This window comes from Neocloeon triangulifer, unplaced genomic scaffold, assembly GCF_031216515.1.
Source record: "Neocloeon triangulifer isolate White Clay Creek 2 clone unplaced genomic scaffold, ASM3121651v1 ptg000014l, whole genome shotgun sequence".
Taxonomy (NCBI): domain Eukaryota; kingdom Metazoa; phylum Arthropoda; class Insecta; order Ephemeroptera; family Baetidae; genus Neocloeon; species Neocloeon triangulifer.
In genome coordinates, this window is record NW_026775556.1 from 858,321 (window position 1) to 880,793 (window position 22,473).

The 22,473-nt window shown below is 35.8% G+C and overlaps 1 protein-coding gene across 3 annotated transcripts; it reads left to right on the forward strand.

Moving 5' to 3' along the window:
• Nucleotides 1–7,938: 7,938 nt before the first annotated feature.
• On the forward strand, nucleotides 7,939–22,457 carry LOC132200675 (protein jim lovell-like). 3 transcript variants are annotated; one of them, XM_059626325.1, is made up of 11 exons: nucleotides 7,939–8,062; nucleotides 9,411–9,643; nucleotides 12,327–12,546; nucleotides 14,539–14,710; nucleotides 15,192–15,464; nucleotides 16,300–16,419; nucleotides 16,467–16,703; nucleotides 17,303–17,375; nucleotides 17,438–17,464; nucleotides 17,720–17,809; nucleotides 18,535–22,457. In XM_059626325.1, exons 3-11 carry the CDS (start codon nucleotides 12,374–12,376, stop codon nucleotides 19,005–19,007), a joined length of 1,638 nt encoding a protein of 545 aa, XP_059482308.1. In that variant the 5' UTR covers nucleotides 7,939–8,062; nucleotides 9,411–9,643; nucleotides 12,327–12,373; the 3' UTR covers nucleotides 19,008–22,457. The 3 variants fall into 3 exon arrangements, with proteins under 3 accessions (XP_059482308.1, XP_059482310.1, XP_059482309.1); XM_059626327.1 differs by having other exon boundaries at nucleotides 16,467–16,676; XM_059626326.1 differs by lacking the exon at nucleotides 7,939–8,062 and having other exon boundaries at nucleotides 8,085–9,643.
• The last annotated feature ends 16 nt before the right edge of the window (nucleotides 22,458–22,473 follow it).

A 22,473-nucleotide genomic window follows, 5' to 3' on the forward strand; every position in this document is an offset into this window, starting at 1 on the left:
ATTATAAAAAAGTCTGTAATAATATTCGTAATTTAAAAAATAAATATAAAAAATTATAAATATAATTTTTTTCATTCGTGCAAAAATGAAATAAATTCGTTTTAACCTAAAATATTTTGAATCAAAACCATTTTACGCAAAGATTCATTGTCAGAATGAACTTGCGAATTAATTAACATGAAAAAACACATCATTTTACCATAGTCTGTGAATTTGTAAATTTAAAAAATGGGCCAATCGAGATGGAAAATAGAACTTTTGTGGTGTGTGCGAGTTAATTGTGCGGATCGGCGTGTCTCTGGTTGTGTGCTGGGTGTGGATTGTAAGTCGTGGTTTGTGTCGTTTCGGTGCTTTTGATGAGACGAACCGCAAACCTCACGCGCCCCATTATAAATAATTAAACGACTCGAGTGCACGACCAGATATTGCTCTACAATTTAATCGCGGCTACCTACAAATTACCCGTCGTCCCTCCACGCATTTGTTGTAATTAACATTTCACGATCGAGCCGAGAAAGATATAAAGAAATGCACGGTCAAGCGCTTGTTTGGCGCAGTCACGCTTTTCTCCACCAAAACTCGCACTATTTCGCGTGACACGCTTGACGCCGCCGCGGGTCAACCGCCCCGAACACAGAATCTTTTTCTCCGGCCACTCATCTTGCGGCGAATCGACTTTTATCACAGTCCATCCTTTGATGCACAATTCTTAAACAATTCTTCTTTTATTGCAATTTAAATAACACGGAAAATCTGAAAATTCCAACATTTAATTTCAAAATCACTGAATTTGAATCTTTAAAAAATTAAACAAAAACTTACTTGAAAATTAAACAAGAAATGAGATGTGGAAGCGGAATTGCAGTGGTTTCATCCGTTTTGATGTAAACACATGAAATTTAGCGAATTTTCAAAATGAATAAAAGTTCTGCATTATTTCAGAACTATAAGGCAATAATTCAATTGTCTCCCAAAATGAGTAAATTTTTGGCTATACAAAATTTGAAATTTATTTCATTCTTTGATTTTTCTACATTAGTCCACCCCTATTTTTCTTCCTCATATATGGTGAAAAATTCTTACAATTTTTTTTACAAAGGAGAAACTTTTGCACACGAAAACCATCTGATTAATTTTGTTGGATTGATTTGAGGAACTGAATTTTTGAAAATTTTCAAAATAAATGTTTCCAACAATTTGTATTTATTGTATATTTTGTTAGAAAAAGTAAATAATAAACATTAATTCCAACATCATGTTTTGAATTCTTTTAAAAACGACTTAACTTAGCAACTTAAATTTAAAGAGTAAATAGTCGCCTTTATTTCTAGATAAAACAAAAAAAGTCTTCTATTCATAATTCCATTAATTTTACTCTATAAATTTTGACTCCTATTACGATTTGCTCACCTTAATTTAAATATTGTAAACATGGCGACAAAATTAAAAAAGACGCTCCTACTTTGATCATCTTTTATTATTTTGTGGTGACGTTTCTTGTCCTCAAGTGACGTGTTTGCTGGTGAATTTTAATACTCGATTTACCTGAGTAATGACCATTTGAGATAATGGCCGCGCACTCTCGGAACCAAATTTTGAGACAAAAGCGCGCGGCCTAATATTGACACATTACCGAGCGAAGAAACGCGCATTTGCATGCATCGCGAGCGACAGAGCGACCGAGCCAAGGGGAGTATAAAAATATTTGTGAGTAAAATGTTTAATTCACCAGCGGCACATTAGAATGACAAAACATATATATAAAAAAATTTATAAATTATCTCGCGGCGGGGGAATTCGGGGGATCGATTTGCGGCGAGTTGGTTCGATTTGTAGTTTTTTACTTAGCATAATATTATATATTATACGATTATGGGTTGGTGCGGATGATGATATTCCAAATTACAATATGACAGTGAACTGATGGTTTCGTGCCGTAAAATGATAATGATTGTATGCCGACGACCAACATTATCACCGCCAATAAATTGTGCCCGGCCTCCAGCGTGTACCTTTTGTTTTTATATATTCCAATAATAATTCCTCCGAACGCGAATGAGGTTAGATTGACAATTAATCTCACGTATATTGATATATATAAAACGAGAGAAAGAGACACGTGCATATTTCCAAGCCTAAAAAAGTGTAACAAAAGCAGCTTATCAGCCGCTATTAATCTGGCCCTCTCGCTGCTCCGAATTATTTATTATTAATATAGAGAAAGAAACGTACGTGGGCAAACAAAGAGCCAAGTGTGAAAGAAATCCAAAAGTGCTTTGAATATATCAAAAGAAAAAAAGGGAGGAAAACTTACACACGGCGCTTTAATGATTTATACGGCCTTCCAAAGAAATTCTAATTCCTTCACTATCAACGTCCTCATCACCGCTTCCCGCGTGTTTGCATGTACAGCGAAAAAAAACTTCCAGAATTTTCTTTAATATTCAAGTTGGATTCAAAAATCCAAGGAAAATTGGTTTTGCAATGAATAATACTTTGTGTAAGTTTGTAAATTTTACTCTAATAAATGCAGTTCTGTCTTTTCTTTACATTTGCAAAATATGAAAGAAAATTATAAAACTCTCATGGTTGAAAATAAAAAATATTATCTTAAAAATTACCATTTTACAAGGTGCAAAACAATAGTTCGTCTATACAGAAATCTTGTGGCAGAATTTCACGATCGAGGGTTGAATCACGGTGATTTGAATTTAAAATGGGCTTTTCTACAATGGATTTTGTGTGTGTGTTTTTTTTTTTTTTTTTTTTTTTTTTTTTTTTTTTTTTTAAGAAAAGAAAAATATCCTGCTCTATATGTTTTGACTGCAGCAGTAATTCATGAGCTGTAATATCATTTTAACAAAAAGGAGTACAAAAATCAATCTTTCAAAGATCTTCTTCCTTAAAATCAATCAATCTGGCTGCAGCCCGCAGCCAAAAGAGTGGGATATTATTTTTTCTCTAACAATTAATAACTCAAAAAACCCATCGCGGAAAAGTCGTCTTTGAATTGACAATTAATTAAGGAGGAGCTTCTGCTAAAAACGTCTCTTTGATGACGCAGATGTTATTTCTTATTTCCTACAAGATGTGCAAGAAAATTCAGACGAATTTAATGATTTTCAACTGAATTTATATAAATGAACATTGCTTAACGGAAAATTAAAAAAAAAAAAAAATGCTTTTTTTCTAAATCTGCCAGACTAAAATTGTCAATTGATAAAAAATTCCATAACGGAACTTGAAAATTTGCATTCTGACCATCAGATCGAAAGTATGATTGGTCCACGGACTAACTTTAATTGTAAGAGAAAAATTATAAACAATTTAAAATTTTATGATTATTAAAAATGAGATTACATTGGGTTTGGACGTGCAAGGCCGAGAGTAATTGGAGGCGCGAATGAATGGCGAGTGGTGATAATTAGGCGTCAAACTCGGCAGAGCAACCAACGCAAATTAACGAGCCGACCATAATTGTGTAATTAAGAGTAAGTGGCGGCCGAAAATAGCCGCGGGAGGGATTCAAAAGTAAATTCCGAATCAATCGAACGTAAGTGAATATTTATTCATTCAGGCAATTAGGGGTGGTTTATCTGGTCGCAGACATGCAACCCTCTCGGAATATAATTTCAACAAATTTCGGCCAAAGAAAACAAAACGCGGCGGCGGCGGCGATAAATTAAAATTTTAATAATAATTGCCAGTGGCGTTTGCGACGGCTGCTGTGTTTCGTTTTGGAATAATTTATGTCATTGTCAAAAACGGAGCAAGAGAGAGAAATACAGGAATTGTGTGTCGGAGCAAATGGGGTAAGGAGGAAAGTCATTTTTCATTAAATGAGAATTTCTTTCTCTCTCTCTCTCGGCTGCTCCTTAGCTTAAGTACTGTGCTTTGTTAAAAAGCAGGGGTAGAAAGAAAGGAGCCGCTTTTTGCTCTCTCTCGCACACACTCGCGCTGCATATTCAGATCAATACATACTAATTCTAGACGAAATCACATTCTTGCCCAGGCAGAAAGAGAGAGAAAGAGAGAAAGAGAGAGAGAGAGGGTGCTTGCTCTCTCCGCGCCGGAGCTCGCTCGCTCGCGGCTCTAATTGATGCTCACGCATTTTTCTCAAACCCTCTTTTCGCTTTGCTGGTAATTAAAAATCGATTCCTGTCATGCCAAAAATAAGAATGCTCTGCACAAGTGCGTGTGTGTGTGCGAGGCAGGAGGGGAAAATTTCTTCATTTAAAACCGGCGCGTGGGCCTCAAACTTCCAGGCAAAAAGTTTCGCACTCCTTACTTTTTTTCATTTACATGCAAAAGGCTTCAAATAACGACATTCAAGTAAAAATCAGCAACAATTTCAGTGAAATGTTCTTAATTAATATTAATTAATTCTGAATTATTTTTCCATTTTTAATTATTTTAATTTTAAAATGAGTTATTTATTGCAAATTTTTTCGTAAAACCGAGTAAAAACATGTTTTGATTTTTGGAAAATTTTATCATTATACATTACAATTTAACTTCTTTTATTTAAGCTGTAAATTGCATCATTTGCAGAGTTAAATATTTAATCTGCTAAATTTCCTTCTTTTAACTTAAATTATAATGCAATATTTGAAAGTTCCAGAAGCTTACGATAATTCAACTTTTTGGCCTATTTTAACATTTTAAACCATTTAAACATTTTAAAATAATCATGTAGCTATTTACATTGGCTTCATTAAGGCGAGGTTTAATTAAATTCATTTAATCTATAATTCATGTACAACTTTTAACTTTTATAATGTTAAGACGAAAAAGATTTTTGTGTTTCAGACTTGAAAAATACAAAATTTTAATGAAACAAATGATTCTCAGGAATGATTTTGAAAAAGTGTTTATTTTAATAAAATGCAAAGAATGTAAACTGGCCTAAAGGGGTAAAAAATTTACATTTTACTAGAACGAATATTTAATTAATCACAAAATTTTAAATAAAACATTACAGGTGTCAAATAATCTGTCCAATACAATTTTTTATAGTAACTTTAAATCCATTGAAAAGAGCAAATGAATTGAACAAAAGTGAGGCTCGTCAAAACAGCGCGAGACATTAGCTCAAGTCTGAGAAATTATCGCATCTTTTGTTTTCGAGTGGAAGAAAATTTTGGCCTCTGCGATACCCGCTCGCTCTGTGCAACTTTGCGAGTTTGCGAGGGTGCTTTTCGTTTCTTTTATTAGGGAGCAGTGTGTGCAGCCAGCGTCGAGTTAAAACTCGCGAGGGCGCACGCATGTTTTAAGAAATTAATTTTTTCTCTTCTTTGCGAGCAGCGCTTGGTTCTTACCCACCCTCTTAATGGGGGTCCAAAAAAGAAGCAGCGAGCGAGAGGGTTGTAAAAGGAAATTAAGAAAGGGGAGGATTAAAAAACGGAGGGGAGTCGCGCAGCGAGCGAGCGAGTCGCGATATCATGCTGCCGCCGCCGCTGCAACAATCATTATTTCAGACGCACACACACTCCTGACGCCGACAAAAGATAATTTAAAACGCCGAAATAAAAATTAATGCGCGCACGAGAGCGAAAAGCGTCCTCATCAATTTTTCAAACCCTGCTTGCTCGGAAAAGCGCGACAACTTGCCGCCGAATGACTTGAATTATTTTGACGAACGTCACACATTTTGTGCCACCAAACATATAATTATAAAAGTTATAGCTTCAGATGGATAAAAAAAAAATGATTTAAAATTTCAATTCAAATCAGAAATTTGTTCCAAATTATAAATAAACACTCATTTTTAATCAGTTTTTAGACCTTTTTTCAACTCATTAGTTGAGAAATTTATTGGAAATGATTTTAAAATTTTAGATATCTTGGAGCAAATTTGAAATTGACAGTTTACTTGATAAGTTATTTGAGGCTTGAAAAGGTTAAAGGTTTAAATAAAGTCAATTTTCTTTTTGTTTCTCTACAGGAATTGGAATAATCGATTGTGACACACGTGCGTGGATGTCATCATTGGATCCGTACAATACGGTTGCGTGTGTAAACGAATAAATTGAGCGTCGGCCGAGGGTGGGAATGTGATAATGTCACCATGGTTAGGGGGAAATGTAGGTGCAGCAGTTTTTCTTTCCGATTTATCATTTTTCCGCCGAGCGCGCGGTGGTATTTTCAACATCAATCAATCAAATCGTGTGACCAAATTGTTCAATTATGCTCCCATCTCTGATCTGCATGTGATTAGCTATTTATTCATATGATTTCCCTTCCAATAAAGTCGTAGCGGAAAAAAATGATTGACACAAAATCGGAACGTTTTGTATCATTGTCAGTTTTATTGGAAAGCAAATCAGAGGAGTTTTTGTTCAAATTTGTTTGGTTTGGTTAGAATTTATGTGATAATCTTCTTCATTTGCATACAATAAATTTTTGCACTGGTTCGATGAAAGTTTGAAAATAGTAATACAAATTAATAGAATCAAATTGGGTTCGAAAAACAAAAAATACAACAATCGAGTGTTAATTATCATAAAACTCATTGACGAAACGTTTTAAGACGACTTTAAGAGTCGTGAGAATAAAGTTGCCAACTTTTCCGACTGTTAAATTTGCAAAGTCATTGATGGATGTTTATATCGAATGCATATATCAGAAATTTTATTGCAGTTTACTATTGTCCCGGGTTCAACGACATGAATGAAAATCGGCAGTGCAGCAAAGATGTGGGGTAAATAATCAATTATTTCCGAAACACTGATCTCCGTCTAACCAAGGGCTAACGGACGAGTTTATTCTGGCCCTCTCTCCTCTCCTCGCTCCGCGTCTCGTCGTCGCAACTTGCAGCAAATTCAAACTTATCGAGAGAGCAACTACTTGACTCGCTCCGCATACCCCCGAGAAATTCAAGGAGACAAACTTTCAATAATCTGAACCCAAAACCCATCAGCGGTTTTGTCAAAATTTACAAATACAAGGTTTTGTAGGTTAAAAAATTTTGTTTTTTTATGCTTTGTTATAATTTTTTTTTCATTCAATTCAAAATACTCTCCTACTGAGATAAATTCTTGAAAGATATATATATGAGAACATTTAAGAAATGTACACCTTTTATCGCCACAAGTTAATTAATTAATTGAGGATATTTAAAAACTGCATGAAATAACAAAATAAATTTAAAGCATTGGTTCTTTTTTAAATTAATACTCGATAGACTTTTCTTAAGCTTTGATATGTCACAATTTGATTAAATAAGGTTTAAATTTTCATTATTTAACAATTATAATTTTAATAGTTGTAAAATTACATGATGTAGAAACCTCAAGTCAATGATATTTTAAAATAAATAATACCTTCTTTATTAGACCAATTTTAAGAGATTTTTGTTAAACGTTTAATCCCTTACGTTTATGCTAATTAAAAATTTTCAAAGCTTATTTTCAGTTCATAAACTTTTGTCGCGCTGATAAGAAGAACTGCCGGTAAAATTTAAGAGCCAAGGGGTAGGTTAGGCTGCAGGTCGGACGGGCGCGTCGCACCGGTTGCATAGCCACACACGCGGGGGTGGAATTAATCGGCAGCGCGAGAAGAGAGAGAGAAAGGAACAACATCCGGCCTAGGCAGCCAGGAGTAGGGAAAGGAGTTGCCCGCTCGAGTGGTTCTTCGTCTTGAGTCCGGTCGGTCGGTCCTTCGGTCGGTCGGTCGGTCGGTTTTCCCCTCCTGGTCTCCTCATCATCAGCATCTCCCAGAGCATGTTGGTTAAGGCGGCATGCGAGCGAGTGAGTGAGGCGGGGGCGTATGTAAGAAAGAGGAGAAGGGATTGTGTGTGCGAGTGCGGCGAGAGAAGTTTGCTTGCATATTATGGCCATTGAACGGACCCCCTCCCACACCTCCCTCTCATTAACCCCCCGAAATCATCTCTCTCTCTCGTCTCCCACCCTTCGGTCAGCAAACTAACTTGAGACATTTCCTAAATATCGCGGCGCATTCAAACGGCCAGTAAGAAAATAACAACCTAGTGGATCAGTCTGTGTGTGGTGGCAGCCGCCGACGCTCGTCTTTTGTTTCCCCGAAATCGCCGGCCGCTCTCTTGGTGCGCACCAACTTTTTGCCCAGTCCGACCGGCCGCCAGTCCGCCTCGTGTTTTCTCAAAGTTTTGCACGTCCACAAATAGTGCCGAGTTTCCTCAGTGCCGTTCCGAACTTTCTTCAAATCCAAACTTTTGCAATTTTATTCATAAAGGGCTAATTATTAGTTTTAATTTTAATAAGTCGATTTAAATTTAAAAATTATCAGTATAAAATCATTTCCAGCACAAATTTATGCCCAGTTTGAAACATCAAAAGATACTTTTAGCAAATTGCACAACTTTTTGAAACTTTTTTGGCGGGAATTTTTTAAATTATATTGGATTAATGACGTTTAGCTGTTCCCAATGTAGGGACATGTTTCGTGGTGAAAACAGAGATGAACCCAACCTCAAATTAAGAGGTTTAAGCCGATAAGAAAAGTGGTGGGGGAACCTAATAGACCAATCACATATCTCCGAGTCTTTAAATACTGTTTTCTCCTTGACCTTAGAGTTGTTTTTCACAAATCAAGAAGAGTTTTAACAGCAAATTTAGTTGGTTTTTTCTGAAAGACTCATTCTAAATTTAAAATTTAAAATAATGCTCCTTTGTTTTTATTTAAAATTACGCGCTAAATATTTAAATTTTAATATCCTAAAAGCTGTTTGATTAGTTTGATCATCTCTTTCAATTAAAATTGATCGGCTGAGCGAAATTTAAGTGTTTTATTTTGAGGATAAGGGTTGTTTGAAAGCGCTGTGCTTATTAACTACTTTCTTTGGCCGATGTGCCTGCTCGGGCGGATGGGCTAGGGGTGTTCTTTCTCTCTCTGGCTGTGCCGGCGTCATCAGCATGTGCAGGGAGAGAAAAACGTACACGTCGCGGGAAAAGGGTGGTGCTTTCTAATTTACACGCGCACAAGATTTTTCTCCGGCAACCAATAAGAAATTAAAAAGTTCTCTCTCTCTCTCCGCGCGCTCTCTCGCCCGCCGCCTTTTTACTCATAAGGCTTGATCGATTGTCTCTCTCTGCTCATAAGAAAGTGTAGTTAGTACACACACACACACACACATATAATGCTGTTTGTGTATGCCAGCCAGGCCAGGGAGAGAGAGAGAGAGGGAGAGACACAGAACCACCATAGGTTGCGGGTGGAAAAACTTAAAAAATAAGAAGGAACACGCATGCACATGCGCGTGTGCAATACAAGAAGAAGAAGTTGAAAAACGCGAAAATATTTTATTATACATATACGCGCGACGGACGGGCGGGCGGCGGACCCACACCCCCTCCCCACCTCTTTTACTTTTCCAACAACTTTGATTAAAATAAAACCTCGTCGCGCGCCTTTATTTTTTATGCATCTGCCAGAATTAGTTGCGATGTGTTGAGGAAAAGACGCAGCCCCCGCGAGTGCAGCCCCGTCGCAGTGAGATTTGGCGCGGACACACGAGCCACCCCCGTCAACACCGCCGCCGCACCACGTGCACCCTCGCTCGCCCCCAAAGTCGTAGTGCGTCCGTTCCCACGCAAAGAGTGACCGCCGCGCGAAAAACCAACAAAAGTGACAAGACCGACCGACTCCGACCACACTCTTCCCAAAGGTCAGTTCCCATTCTTTTTAATTGTAAAAGCACTTTTAATTGACTTCATTTCGTAATTAGTTCCGAAAGAATCAAAATTTTATTTCGTTTTTCCATTGAACTTATTGATAACCAAATTTAGATCACAAATTGTCTGTCACTTTTCGATCATTTCAACAAAATATCAAAAACATTTAAAAGTAAATGACTTTTCGTTATGCAAAATTATAATGAAAAAATTAGCTGATTAAAAAAAATGATTTTCTTGGCTGATTTGGATTAATAATTAGTGAGAATTACAAGTTTTTAAAAATTTAAAGTTGCTCCACATCTTATATTGTTCAAATGGCAAGAATTCAATGTAAATACAAGCCTTTCAAAGTTTTCATTAATAAAAAATGAAAAAAATGGTTTCCCCTCTCCAATTTTCTTCAATTCAATCTGAACATTAAAATTCTATAGATTTTTTTCCTCTGTTTTTAAAAGAAATGAAATAATTGGTGAAGAAAATTGATAAAAATCGCATATTTACAATTCTTTATCATTAACTCAACGTCATGAATTCATACTAAGTATCACTAAAACCCTTTCAAATCAGGCTTATAAATTAAATATTTGCTCATTTCTTTCAATGGTAAAAGATTTTATAGAATTTTACTCTGCAACCTGCACAACAACGCCCTCAAATTTTGGATTTTTATCTTTCAACAAACATTCCGGATTCCGAAAAAAAAAAATTGATAATGAGAATAAAAGTTTCAATTAGTTGAAGAAAATATGTATATTGATTATGATTTATGATATAATTATAATTTTATTTAAAGAACGATTTTGAGATCAGTGCTTAATTACTTAACTTTTACGCTTTTAATTAAAATTCAGTTATTTGCTGCACATCATTCATTAGATTTTTTCAAAATTAAAAATTCGAATTATTCTTAGGCACCAGTTAATGTTTTAATTTAATTATTGTGATACTATACAAATTTTTTATAATAAAACTCAATTAAAATTGTGACTCATTATTATAAAATTGTTTCAGAATAATTTTTCCGATTTAAAAATTTTCCTCTTCAATTTATTGAATTTATTATTATTTTAATTTTATTTTTAATTTTTGACGGGTGTGCTCAATTAAGATTGTTGGCGGATCGTGGCATTTAAATTTTATGCGTGCGTGTCAGTAAATTCGCCTCGTGTCCCATGTCATTGCACGCGTTGAATTTGCGCACCATTGCATAAATAACGGCCACGTAAGTCGATTGCACATTGTTTTGTGTTTCTCCACACTACTTGCACACACACTCACATTTCTGCTCCCTTTGTCGCAAACATTAGCACGTCTATTTTGCTGATTTATCACAAATGCTGCAAGTTTGGCACTCGACGTTTGTTTCACAAATAAAAACAAATTCTGCACCGCGTCCCGTTTCAATTTCTCCTCAGTGAATAATTATTCGAAACTTCCAACACATTCGTCTTTTCCGTAATTTTTATTTTAGCAAGAACAATTTTTAGATTAAAATTTAATCTTTTTATTGTTTCCCGTTTATTATTTTTAATAATGAATTTTGTGAAGTAAAATTAACAATTTACAAAATTAATTCATGATCAATATTCTAAAACTCACAGATATTAAATATAATTTGTAATCCGCATGATTGATATTTTGAAATTAATCTTGTTTTATCTTATTTTCTGCTTTCCTTACGTATTTTTATTTTCAATTCTAATTGAAGAATTTCATAAGCTCTGCAAATTCATAAGTCCATGGTTAATAAATTTGCCAATATATTTGTAAAATAGTTCATCCCAAAAGTTCTGAAAATTGCCATTTTCAAACGAATTTTTTGAAGATTTTCTTTGCAGAAAAATCGCGTCGCGGATCTGCAATTAATGCCCGATTTGCGTCGCGGTATTTTAGCCCTGGAGCGCGGGTCTGTTCGCTCATCAACGCGGCCGCTCGCACCTCCTTCACATTTTTCTTTCGCAACTTAGTAAGAGCTTCCCGATTAGTTTCGGTTCAAATCTTTAATCCGTTAGACCAACTAAAGAAACTCAATTTCACTCCAACAATTAGAAAGAACTTGACCATTAAAGTTTTTTGCGTTCAAAGTTTTAAAAATTTCTCTTTAATTATTCTATAAATTGAATAGTAAATTAAGATTCTTGCTAATTTTCCGGTACTGAAACATATTCTTGCCAAAGATGAGAAGATCAAATCTTTGAACAAAATTAATCTTCGCACTTCATTTTAAATTTACATGTAGATTTTGGTATCTTTCCTCTCCTGATTTGTCAAGATTTGAGCTTTTCCTTTGGCTCTGCTGCAAATAAACGTGAAGACCGCAAGAGTTGACAGGAATTGTTACAATTTTGGGATTAGCGTCGGAAAGAAGCAGCTTACATTTCGTTCAATAATGCGCGTCAACTTATTCTTATTCACTTTTTCCTACTTAAGAACGCAAGAGTTAAAATGAAACTAAAATTTTTCATAAAAGTTGGTTAAATTCTTAAAATTTCTTAATATTTAAATTGATATTATTTCAACAAAAAAAGCAATAATTTTGTTACCTTTCGCAAATTGAACATTATTCTAGATTTTTCTTAAAAATTACTGAATTTTTTTAAAAAATCTCTATTTTGTTAAATAATGGAAAGTGCGAAAGCGATTATGTTGAAGTTGAGGTTTTGATTGCTGCAGGTGATGGGTGCAAATGGTTGCGAGTGACGCGATTGTGCCGCCGGAAAATGAGTTCTGCCGAGGTGTGCGCCCCCGGCTACAGCCTCCGATGGAACAACCACCAGTACCACATTCTCAACGCCCTCGACGCGCTTTTGCAGGACGAGGCGTTCGTCGACGTCACGCTCGTCTGCGATGAGGGAAGGGTCAGGGCGCACAGAATCGTCCTCTCTGCCTGCAGGTTTGTTTCATTATTTAAATAAAAATTTTACTTTAAAATAATTGAATATTTAATCGTAAAGAGTATTTTTGCGCAACACTTTCAAAATGGAACTTGTCTTTGGAAATTCGCAACAGATCAGTTCGATCGCGGACATTACTTTTATCTTCAATAATGACAAGTAGAGACTTATTGTTAGACAAAAGGCCTCATTAATATTGATGGTATTGTTTCTCAGCATAAGCATTGCTTTGAAGATGCCAGAAAAATTCAAGTCATTGAGAGAGCTTAATTTTTTAAATTAACATTGTTTCTCAATCTCCCAAAATAATTTTTTCTTCAAATTGGCCCAACTTAAATTGATGAAAATTTCACTAAATAAAAATAAAAGTCAATCGATCAGTCGCCAAAAAAAATTTTCATTGATCTTATATGAAAAGGCCCAGAAGTTTTAATTTCCGTGTAGATATCAAAAGCTCCCCCTTAAAGTAAAATGCAATGAATTTTCCCATTTATTTAAATTCAGGGTGAAGGGTGATGCTTTGAGCAAAAGGTACTAATTCATACATAAAAAAAAATGAAGTTCACTGCTACTAATTTGATGCTTGAAAATAAATAGTATATTATTTCTTAAACTTATAAAGTTTAAATTTAAACGTCAAAAACCCACGTTAAAATCCACCGTTTTTAACGTTTAAAATCTTTATAACTTTTGATTAATTAGGATGGCAATGTCAATTTTCTTAACAGCGTTCTGAACCCAGAAATATTATACAAATTTTTATAATATTGCATCGCTCTTATTCATTTTTTCTTGTAAACTTAATAAATTCCAATGCTTTCTTATCCCATTTCAAAACTTGGAGAAAATTTGATTATTCGGATTTTATACCCATTTTTTATATGTTGCACAGGACATCAAAATCAATCCTTTTTAACAAAATCTATTGAAAAAGTGCATTCAAAAAAATTGGTCTTTCAAATGGAAAATAAAAACAGAGAAATTGATCAAAAATGCTCACTGCTGAAGAGTCAAAATTAATAAAACAATTGATTAAGAATGAACCTTAAGTGTGATCTTTTTACCTGTTATTTTCATCATTTGCAATATACGGGGAAACTCTGTTTAGGCTAGAGTTTTGCCGATTTGTTTTGTAAAAATAATAACATTGATAGCTGATTAGTGTGATGAATTTAAAATTACATTATTTGCTTCAAAATCTCTGGACACATTAAATAAAAATATAACTCATCTGTCTCAAATACTATTCCTGAATTTAAATTAAATGAACTATTGAAGTGAATTGAAGGATTAAAAAAAACTGCAACGGTGAAGGGTGAAGTTGAATAAGTTGCACCGAACCCAGCAAAAAGTCAAAACAATTCTTAAGCCCAATTCGGTGACACGACCCTCTGAAGTCCCGACCGCGTAGTTTTCTGCTCAAATTTTAACAATTATATTTCAATTAAAAATACCAAAGTGCCCATCTTTTCTTTCTGTAATGTTATTTTAAAATTCAAAACAATAATATTCATGAATATATGAAGGATGGGGATGGAGCATAAAGTGATTAACCTTTTTTAATGAAATGAATATTCGTTATTTATACTTTTGAATTGGAGGTTTAAAAAAACCTTCATTATTATATTTTTATATTTTAGAATATTATTTTAGCCTTAAATCAGCCAACGATGCGAAGTTTTTATTAAGAATTTTTAACTAAAATCAATCAAACTTTTCTTGCGCCAATAAAAACCTCCATTTTCCTAAGAATATTGCTTTTGAATTGAATAGACTCTTTAATCAGCGACTGAAATTTCAATATTGAAATTTATGAAAAGTATTGCCGAGATATCTTCGGAGTTACTTCAAAAATTCAAATACTGCATTATTTCGTGTCTGAGAAACGAGAATGGAAATTCAAATCGAAATCGATCGAGCAATGACGTGAATTGGAAATTCTTTTTTTTCCCCGCAGAGAGTTAATTGAAATTTTTTAAACTGATTGGCAGTCCGTACTTCCAACGCATCTTGCTGGAGACGCCGTGCAAACACCCGGTCATAGTGCTCAAGGACCTCAAGGAATGGGAGGTGCAGGCGATCGTCGACTTCATGTACAAGGGCGAGATCAGCGTGAGCCAAGCCCAGCTCTCGTCGCTCATCCGCGCCGCCGAGTCCCTCCAGGTCAGAATTCACCTTATTTATTGCAATGAATGAAAATCCTTTTGATTTTTTTAAAATTTAATTTGCTCCACAATGAATCCTGGCAGTGGAAATTGATTGTGTGAAAATATTATGCATTTTTTATGTTCATTTTTACTTTTTAAATTTCTGGATTAATTTGAAACTTTCTTATGGACTTCAATTTTTACAGAATTTTAATTTTTTTATAGGTATTGCTTTCTAATACTTCGTAGGAATTTCAAGTAAAAATGATTTTTTTTAGCAAATAAAATTAATTTTTTATAAAATTACCTTGACTTCTTTTGAGCTGTCATCAGATTTAAAACAAAAATAAACAAAAAGATCTTTCATATTCTAAATTTTGATAAATATAAATGAAGACTTTTTGGACTAAAGCGACTTTTTCAAGTTAATTTTAAGGCAAAATGAGACTAAATTCTAGTTTCATTTTCCTATAGAAAAATTAACCCAAAATTTTCAGATTCGGGGCCTGGCGCACATGGAGAAGGAGCCGCAGTCGTTGGGCAGCCACGAGGAGTCAATGGAGGCGGCCACCCCCAACTCCCCCACCTTCTTACCAGGGCCCTTCGCGGGGGCCCGCGGCCCCGAGAACGGCCCCCTGCTCCTCTCGTCGCCCTTTTCGCCCTCGCCGGCGCCCCACTTTGAGCCCCCCGTCAAGCAGTCGCCCCTCAGTGAGGCCAGTTCGCCCCCCAGGGACCACCACAGGGTCTCGCCCGTCCCCAGGAGAAAACAGGTCAGCATTCATTTTACTTTTAACTACTAATAAATCAACATTTCTAATACAAGTAAACAACCTTTAAGTCGGAATATAATTATTATAATTTTTAGTCTTAAATTTCACTTTCCGTTAAAATCATTTGAATTTAAGTTCATTTAGGTGTCATTGAGAATGCAGCTTCAAAAAAAAAAAAAAAAAATTGAGAGGTGAAATTGGTCTCCATGCAAATATCGGCAAACCCTTTCTTGAAATTTTTGAGTAATGATTCAGTCCAAATCGACATAATTAAACGACAATTAATAAAAAAGTAAACAGTGAAAGGAAGAAATAAATCTTATAACTTTAAATATATAAATTAAAATTGAACCTATAAAAAAAACATTGGAAGTGAATTTAGTTGCATAAAATTAAAGCCTGCGCTTTAAATAGGTTAACGTTTAAATAATAATGTAATTTTCAAACCCGTTTGCTGTAAATGGTAATGAAATTTATTAATCAGTAACAAAATAGGCCAAACCTAAACTTCCCATTTCAAAACCTCAATTGAATAAAACTTTCATTAAAATAATTTATCATATTTATTGCATTTTAAAGTCTTTCAAGCGTTTCCATGAAACAATCCCCATAGTTATGTCTCTTATTATTCGATTGGCCTCTGGAAATTATAACATTTGTATGACCGCGATTTAAGTTAAAAAGAGTCTTTTCCATAAATTGTACGAAAGAGTAAATATCTTATTCATCACTTTGGAGTGGATTTGGACTGGTTTTATCTGGGGAAAAGGGTGCATTATGAGCAAACTTTCAATAAATTATAGATTTGTCGTAAAACGAACTTAATGAAATGCAGGCGCGGCCGCGGAGAAGATCGGGCGAGATGGCACGCGACCTCAAGAAGCAGCCGAGCCGGCCGCCGTCGCCCGACCTGCCCGAGAACTTGAGCATCAAGAAGACGTCGTCCTCGGAAAAAGTAAAAATTTTTCATGTAAATTTTCGCGGCTAATCGAAGTGGCGCAGGTGAACGCGCTGCTGCTTCCGGCGACGGAAAACTGCCCGGCGCCGTCGACGCTGCACTCGGCGCCGGCGAGCGGCGCCCCCGAGAGCCCCCTGACCTCGGCCGACCTGCCCCCCAGCAAGGCGCCCTCCTCGCTGCCCACAGACCTGGCGCCCAGCGAGCGCCTCCTCGACTTCTCCATGGGCGGCTCCCCGCACGCCCTCGGCCTTCCAGTGAGTGCTCCACCTCAGTTCACATGGGTATTTATAACAACAACTCTGGCCACAATAATATATTTTTATCCCAAATTTGAACTGTTAGCAAAAGTTGAGTTTAAAATGACAATTAATCAGGTCAAGTGGGATATTTCTTTTTTCATGCAATTTATTTGAAATATTTTTCACAACCTAAACTCTCCAGCCGGGTATTAATTAAATCCTTTTATTATTTTGCATTTCATGCATTAAAAGCAATATTACAATTAAATTGATTTCCTCCAATTCCACGTAAAAATCACAAAAATAATAATAATATATTTTTAATTACTGAAAAGTTTACTTTACTGTTAGACAAGTTTGAATTTTTCATCTTTAATAAATTTGTCACTTTTTAAACTGGTCTTCCTTTTTTGAAATATGAAATTGATTTTAGCCGGATTTATGACAGGAAATAGATATTCAAGTTGGTTTTACACTTGGCTCTGGGCAATTTTTTGTGGCAAACCTTGACAATTGCATTATCCTGGTTTGACGTGTGTGTGTCCGTGCGATATCAATGTTTTCTTTGAGAATCTCTGTCTGTTTTGTCATCTCATTTATTTCTGCCGAGCTCACCGAGCAAATCGCGTCTTGTTTTGCAGGATGCGCAATTAGACACAGCAGGCTTTCCTGTTTTGCCCACCGTTTCTTCTCTGCCACTGACTCCGCCACACAGTGAGTTCTTTTTTGCACCATTCCGACTTCAATTGTGATTCAAATGCCATTATTTGTTGCAGTGTTTTCCATGGAATCGGCGCACTTAGGTAATTCCTATCTATATCCTCATTATAACATTTTTTAATTTTATATTTAATAAATATTTTGCGTCCAAGATTTTGAATTTATAGCTCAACAATCGGATACACATAATACTGTATTTCTTATTCTTATTTTAAATGGAATAGTTATTAATGAAAATGCATTCCAATAAGTACTTAATATCATTTTTTTTTTATAATTAAAAAATTGTAAAAATCAAAGGTTCTAAAGTCTAAAGTGGATTTGGTATCGTGTTTCAGGATTATTTCCACCGATAGACGCTCGAAATCATTTACTGCACGACTTGCCTGAACCAAGACACGATAATCCTCTTATGAACAAAAGAAAATGTAAGTATACTGAGGAATTATTTAACATAATGATTTAATTAACAGAATTTTAAGCTTTATTTAGACAGTTCAATTTTAAAAGACCCAATACTGATAATTTGATCAAGCAAATTCTAGTTGCAAGAATTGGATTGAATTTATTTCTAAGAACGAATTCGGTTCATTCCATTCCAAAGTGATCAAAAAAGACCCAAAGTGTAAAAGTTCGGAATCATTAACCGACTGAAAAATATTTTAAAAAGAAGCTACACTGATAAAAAAAACTTATCAAACCATTTCCCATAAGATCAATGTAATTTTTGATGACAAGCTACATTAATTTTATTTTGCCGCCAACTTGATTAAGGTGATATGAACATGGTTTGATAAAATTTCATGAATAATAATTGGATCAAATATTTTTGAGAAAGTTCCCATAAGAAACAATATGCTAAAAAAATCAGATCTCCTAATGATTTGTAACAATTTGGACAAATAAACAACAACAACAATGAATCTAATTTTTCTTACAATGTCTGATTGGAAATTTTATAAACTACATTACAAACCAATGCTAAAGCAGAGAAAAATTAAAAAAAAAATTAATCAGGCTGTGTTAGCTTTTAGCTGGAGCTTTTACTCAGAATCAAACATGACCCCCTGATGAGAATGCAATGATTGATTGAATTATTTCTTGTTTTAATTGATATGAATTTAATGCACATTCGATTGTTTCATGATTTCAGTTCGGCCGAAAGGGCAGCACAGCGCGCCGCGGGGAGGTCCGCCGCGGTCGTGGACAAACGCAGAGTTGACGGAGGCGCTGCAGCACGTGTGGAACAAGAAGATGACGACGTCGCAGGCGTCGCGCATCTTCGGCATCCCGTACAACAGCCTGCTGATGTACGTGCGCGGCAAGTACGGCAAGTCGCTGAAACTGGAGCAACTGAAGAAAGACTGCCTGGTGGGTGCGGCCGAGCTGGTGTCGCCACCCGCCAAAGCCGCCGACGAGCCGTGCGCCAACAACAACCCGCCCGACACCACCGACCTCAACTTCAACCCCTACACCAACTTCTACTCGGACCTGGCCTTCCCCATCCCGGTCAGCATGATCCACTTGCTGCCCCAGTCCGAGAAGAACCGCGAACTCGCGGCCGAGCACGCCGCCCTTGACCTCGTCACCCAACTCGTCGACGCCCCCAAAAAGCACTCCATCTAAATAAGCAACACCGTTGGCTCAAAGACATTGGATTGCTGCCCCGTTTCTTGACAATTGGCGCGAGTGTAGCAGACACTATTTTTAACTGACACACACACCCCCACACACACTTCAATCGGGAACATCCACAGAAATAATATATTATTGTAATCAGCAAAAGAACCTTAGAAGACTGAGCCACACAATTAACAAGCTGTTCTCTCAGTTTGGATATTTTTCCGTTGTCATTTTTAATAAGAGTCGATAAGTTTCTGGAAAGCAAAAGATACGAAAATCATCCACACACACAACAATAATAAGTACGTCATAGCTACGAATAAGAGAAACAGTTCCTGCTTATACAAATCAGTAGTTCTACAAACGATCGATTCAAAGAACAGACACACCTCATCCGTAACTGAACAGCAACTACTATACTAAACTGCAGATTTACTACATTTTTATATTTACTAAAGATATGAAACGATACACGCAGCAGCTCTATATCTTCGTTACGTATATAATTCATTGACTTAAGTAGTGCCTACATTTTTTACATTCCGATTTGATTATATTTAAATATGAAGTATACTCGGAGGAAATATAATTAGTTAATTGATTATCAAGATGTGAAGCAACAGACACTAGCCAATCTTATTTCTCACAGCAGGATTGCCAGAAGCAGACAGAGGCGATTCAAACAGGCTCGCCTACCCCCGGCCCAGATTTGTTCAGATCATTCAAAATCCACAACCCGCAAAAAAATAACGTTATTTTAATTTGGTACATAAATCCTTCAAATTTGTTTTTTAACCGGTTTCAATTCAGATCAACGTTCCCTTTTGGTTATAGCAAAGAAATTAATCGTTTTAAAACTTTAAGGGCTGGAAGATTATTGTACCGGTTTCATTTTTTTAACACGAAAAATAGAGAAATCTGGGACATTTCTTGTTCAGGCGTTGGCGAGCTGAATGGAACTACCTCAATCGTAAAATTTAGCAGATAAACTAATCGCACTACAGGACAATTTTGATTAATTTGAATGGCGATTTTCTACACATTTTCATACAGTACCTGGCAACCCTATTTAAACAGATACACACAGACAGTCCGTGGCAGAATGAAATTTACTCAGCTTCACTTTAAATCCAGCGTTTTTGGCGAGACAAAAGTTTCCAAAAAGAAAGACAACAAATTTTTACTCTGGTGTGCACGCACGGGTCGCGACTTTACTGATAGTTTTCTAAATAGGCTGTAGCGCAACGTACTTAAGTAAGGAGAAGCCTAATATTTATAATAAACATACAATTTGGTTCGCTATATTTTTGGTAACGAAAACACGCATTGGTGATAATGTTTAAGGGAGAGCGAAGGGGGTCCTTGCGTATACAATTAGGGAAGCGTATAACTACACTCAAATGTATATTCCTGTGTTATTTGTGATAAGCGAGAGGGACTGGTGCGTGCGAGAGTAAAAAATTAACAGGCGCTGTGATACGGAAACTTTGTCTTGCTTCACTTCTCATCGTTCGTAGTCGGGCCGCGCGCAAAATCTTATTTACACGAGAGAGAGAGAGAGGCGACGAGTGCGGCGGACCCGACGACGACGTCCCTCCCGAAAACACCTGCTACGAAATTAAATTCATATGTGATAGCAAACTAGAATTTAAACTCCCCCCGATTTCAGTTCAGTAATTTTCGGACGAATTCGACCTGCTTTTGTGGGCAGCAGTTTGGACAAAAATTCAAATTAAGTGAAACGTGTGGTGCGTGTTTTTTGATAAATTATATAATTAAATATATGTACACGAGAAATAAGTGAGAAAATGCGTGCTTAAAGGGGCTGACAACATTAAAAAATTGAAGATTGTAAATTGAAGATGCGGTTATAACTTTTCAAAATTAATTTAAAAATAAAATTGGCATAGTTATTAAATTTTTAATTTTCTCGATTGGCAGCCTCTTTGTTTTTTGGGAAACTTTGGCATTTAATAAGAACTCGTGTCAATGTTCGTCCAAAATAAATTTTTCTTCAACACTTTTGAAACACAACGCAAAGATCTATCAGGATCTGAGGAATTTTTCGGAAGTTGGCAGACCCTTTAAGGCACGACCCGTTTTGTTGAGTTTCCTATATCTTTTGATTAATGTTTAAGGAGCGTACGTTATTTTAGCCGGAACGAAAGAGACAATTTTGATTTCGGTCGTTGTTTTTAGTGAGATAGAAGGGTCGGCCGTTCGACCGCGAGAAGGAAATAAGTATTGCATAAAAATTCCGATTGAAAATCTCTCAGCACATTTACAAGAATCGATTGGCTGTGAGTTGGACAGGTCGGACGTGCAGGCGACTCTGGAGGAGAGAATGCAATTAACTCAGTACTTAACGATTTACACACACACAGACACTCACTGGAATCTCTTATACCTCAAATTAACCAAGATCGACTTGCGAAAAAGCAAAACACTATTCACTTGTTATGTACTCAAAGCAGAAAAGCGAAAAGGACGCGCGTTGCGAAGAGATCAAATGTAAATATTTTCAACAGAAACACACACGCAGAAATTATATTTTGTTCGATATAAATAAAAAACCGTGAGGAGAGATCGTGTAATTTAAACAGAAACTTAAGAAGAAAAAAAATTAAGGGATTCAGGGTACTCTCCTAGTTGTACGACGCGAAATAGAGAATTTATAAATAACCTCAGGAAAATCGTCAAAATTAAAAAGTGGACAAAAGATAAATTCTGTCTTAAAACGGAAAGAAAATTAGAAATGGTGAAAATTGTTTTACTTTCGATTTAATTGATTTTCCCGCCGAAAATGCAGCATCAAAATGCGAGTATTTGAAAGAGAATAAATATTTTCGAGGAAATTAAAACGCAATCAAAGAGAGAATCGTTGGTCATTTTGATGCTCTTTATATTCTCGAACCTTGAATGTGATTAAAGTAGATATTTGTGTCCGAGTAATACATTTCTAACGTTAGCCTACCTACGTAATAAAAAAGCGACACTCACGCGCGACGATCGCATTTGCAGAGAGGGAATTTGAAATTTCTTGTTGACGGAATCGAGGAGAAGAGGTAGTCTCAAAATTTTTGGGTGTTTTGTAAATATTCTTGATCTTGCAAGATAATACGGTTTTTGTGACTATGTGTTCAACAAACAACTAATGACTGTAATCTCTGAAAATCGGTGTTTCCACAAACAGTGTCCGTCTCGTTCGGCGAAACCAAAATCTCAGCAATAATTTGTAGCGAAAAACAAAAAAATGTGTAGACAAAAGCAAGAGAGTCATGGCGCGGTCTCGTCACTCGGAAGGAAGAAATTTGTTTTTATTAAGAAGGAAAATGGAAACTGCGCGGTTGCTGAAATCTGTTACCTCATCGGAATTCAACATTGTTTCCTCTGTTTTTGTTCTCTGATATGGTACATGTTCTGAAAAGCTGTGGATATTAACAATTAAATGATATAAATAAAAAATTCA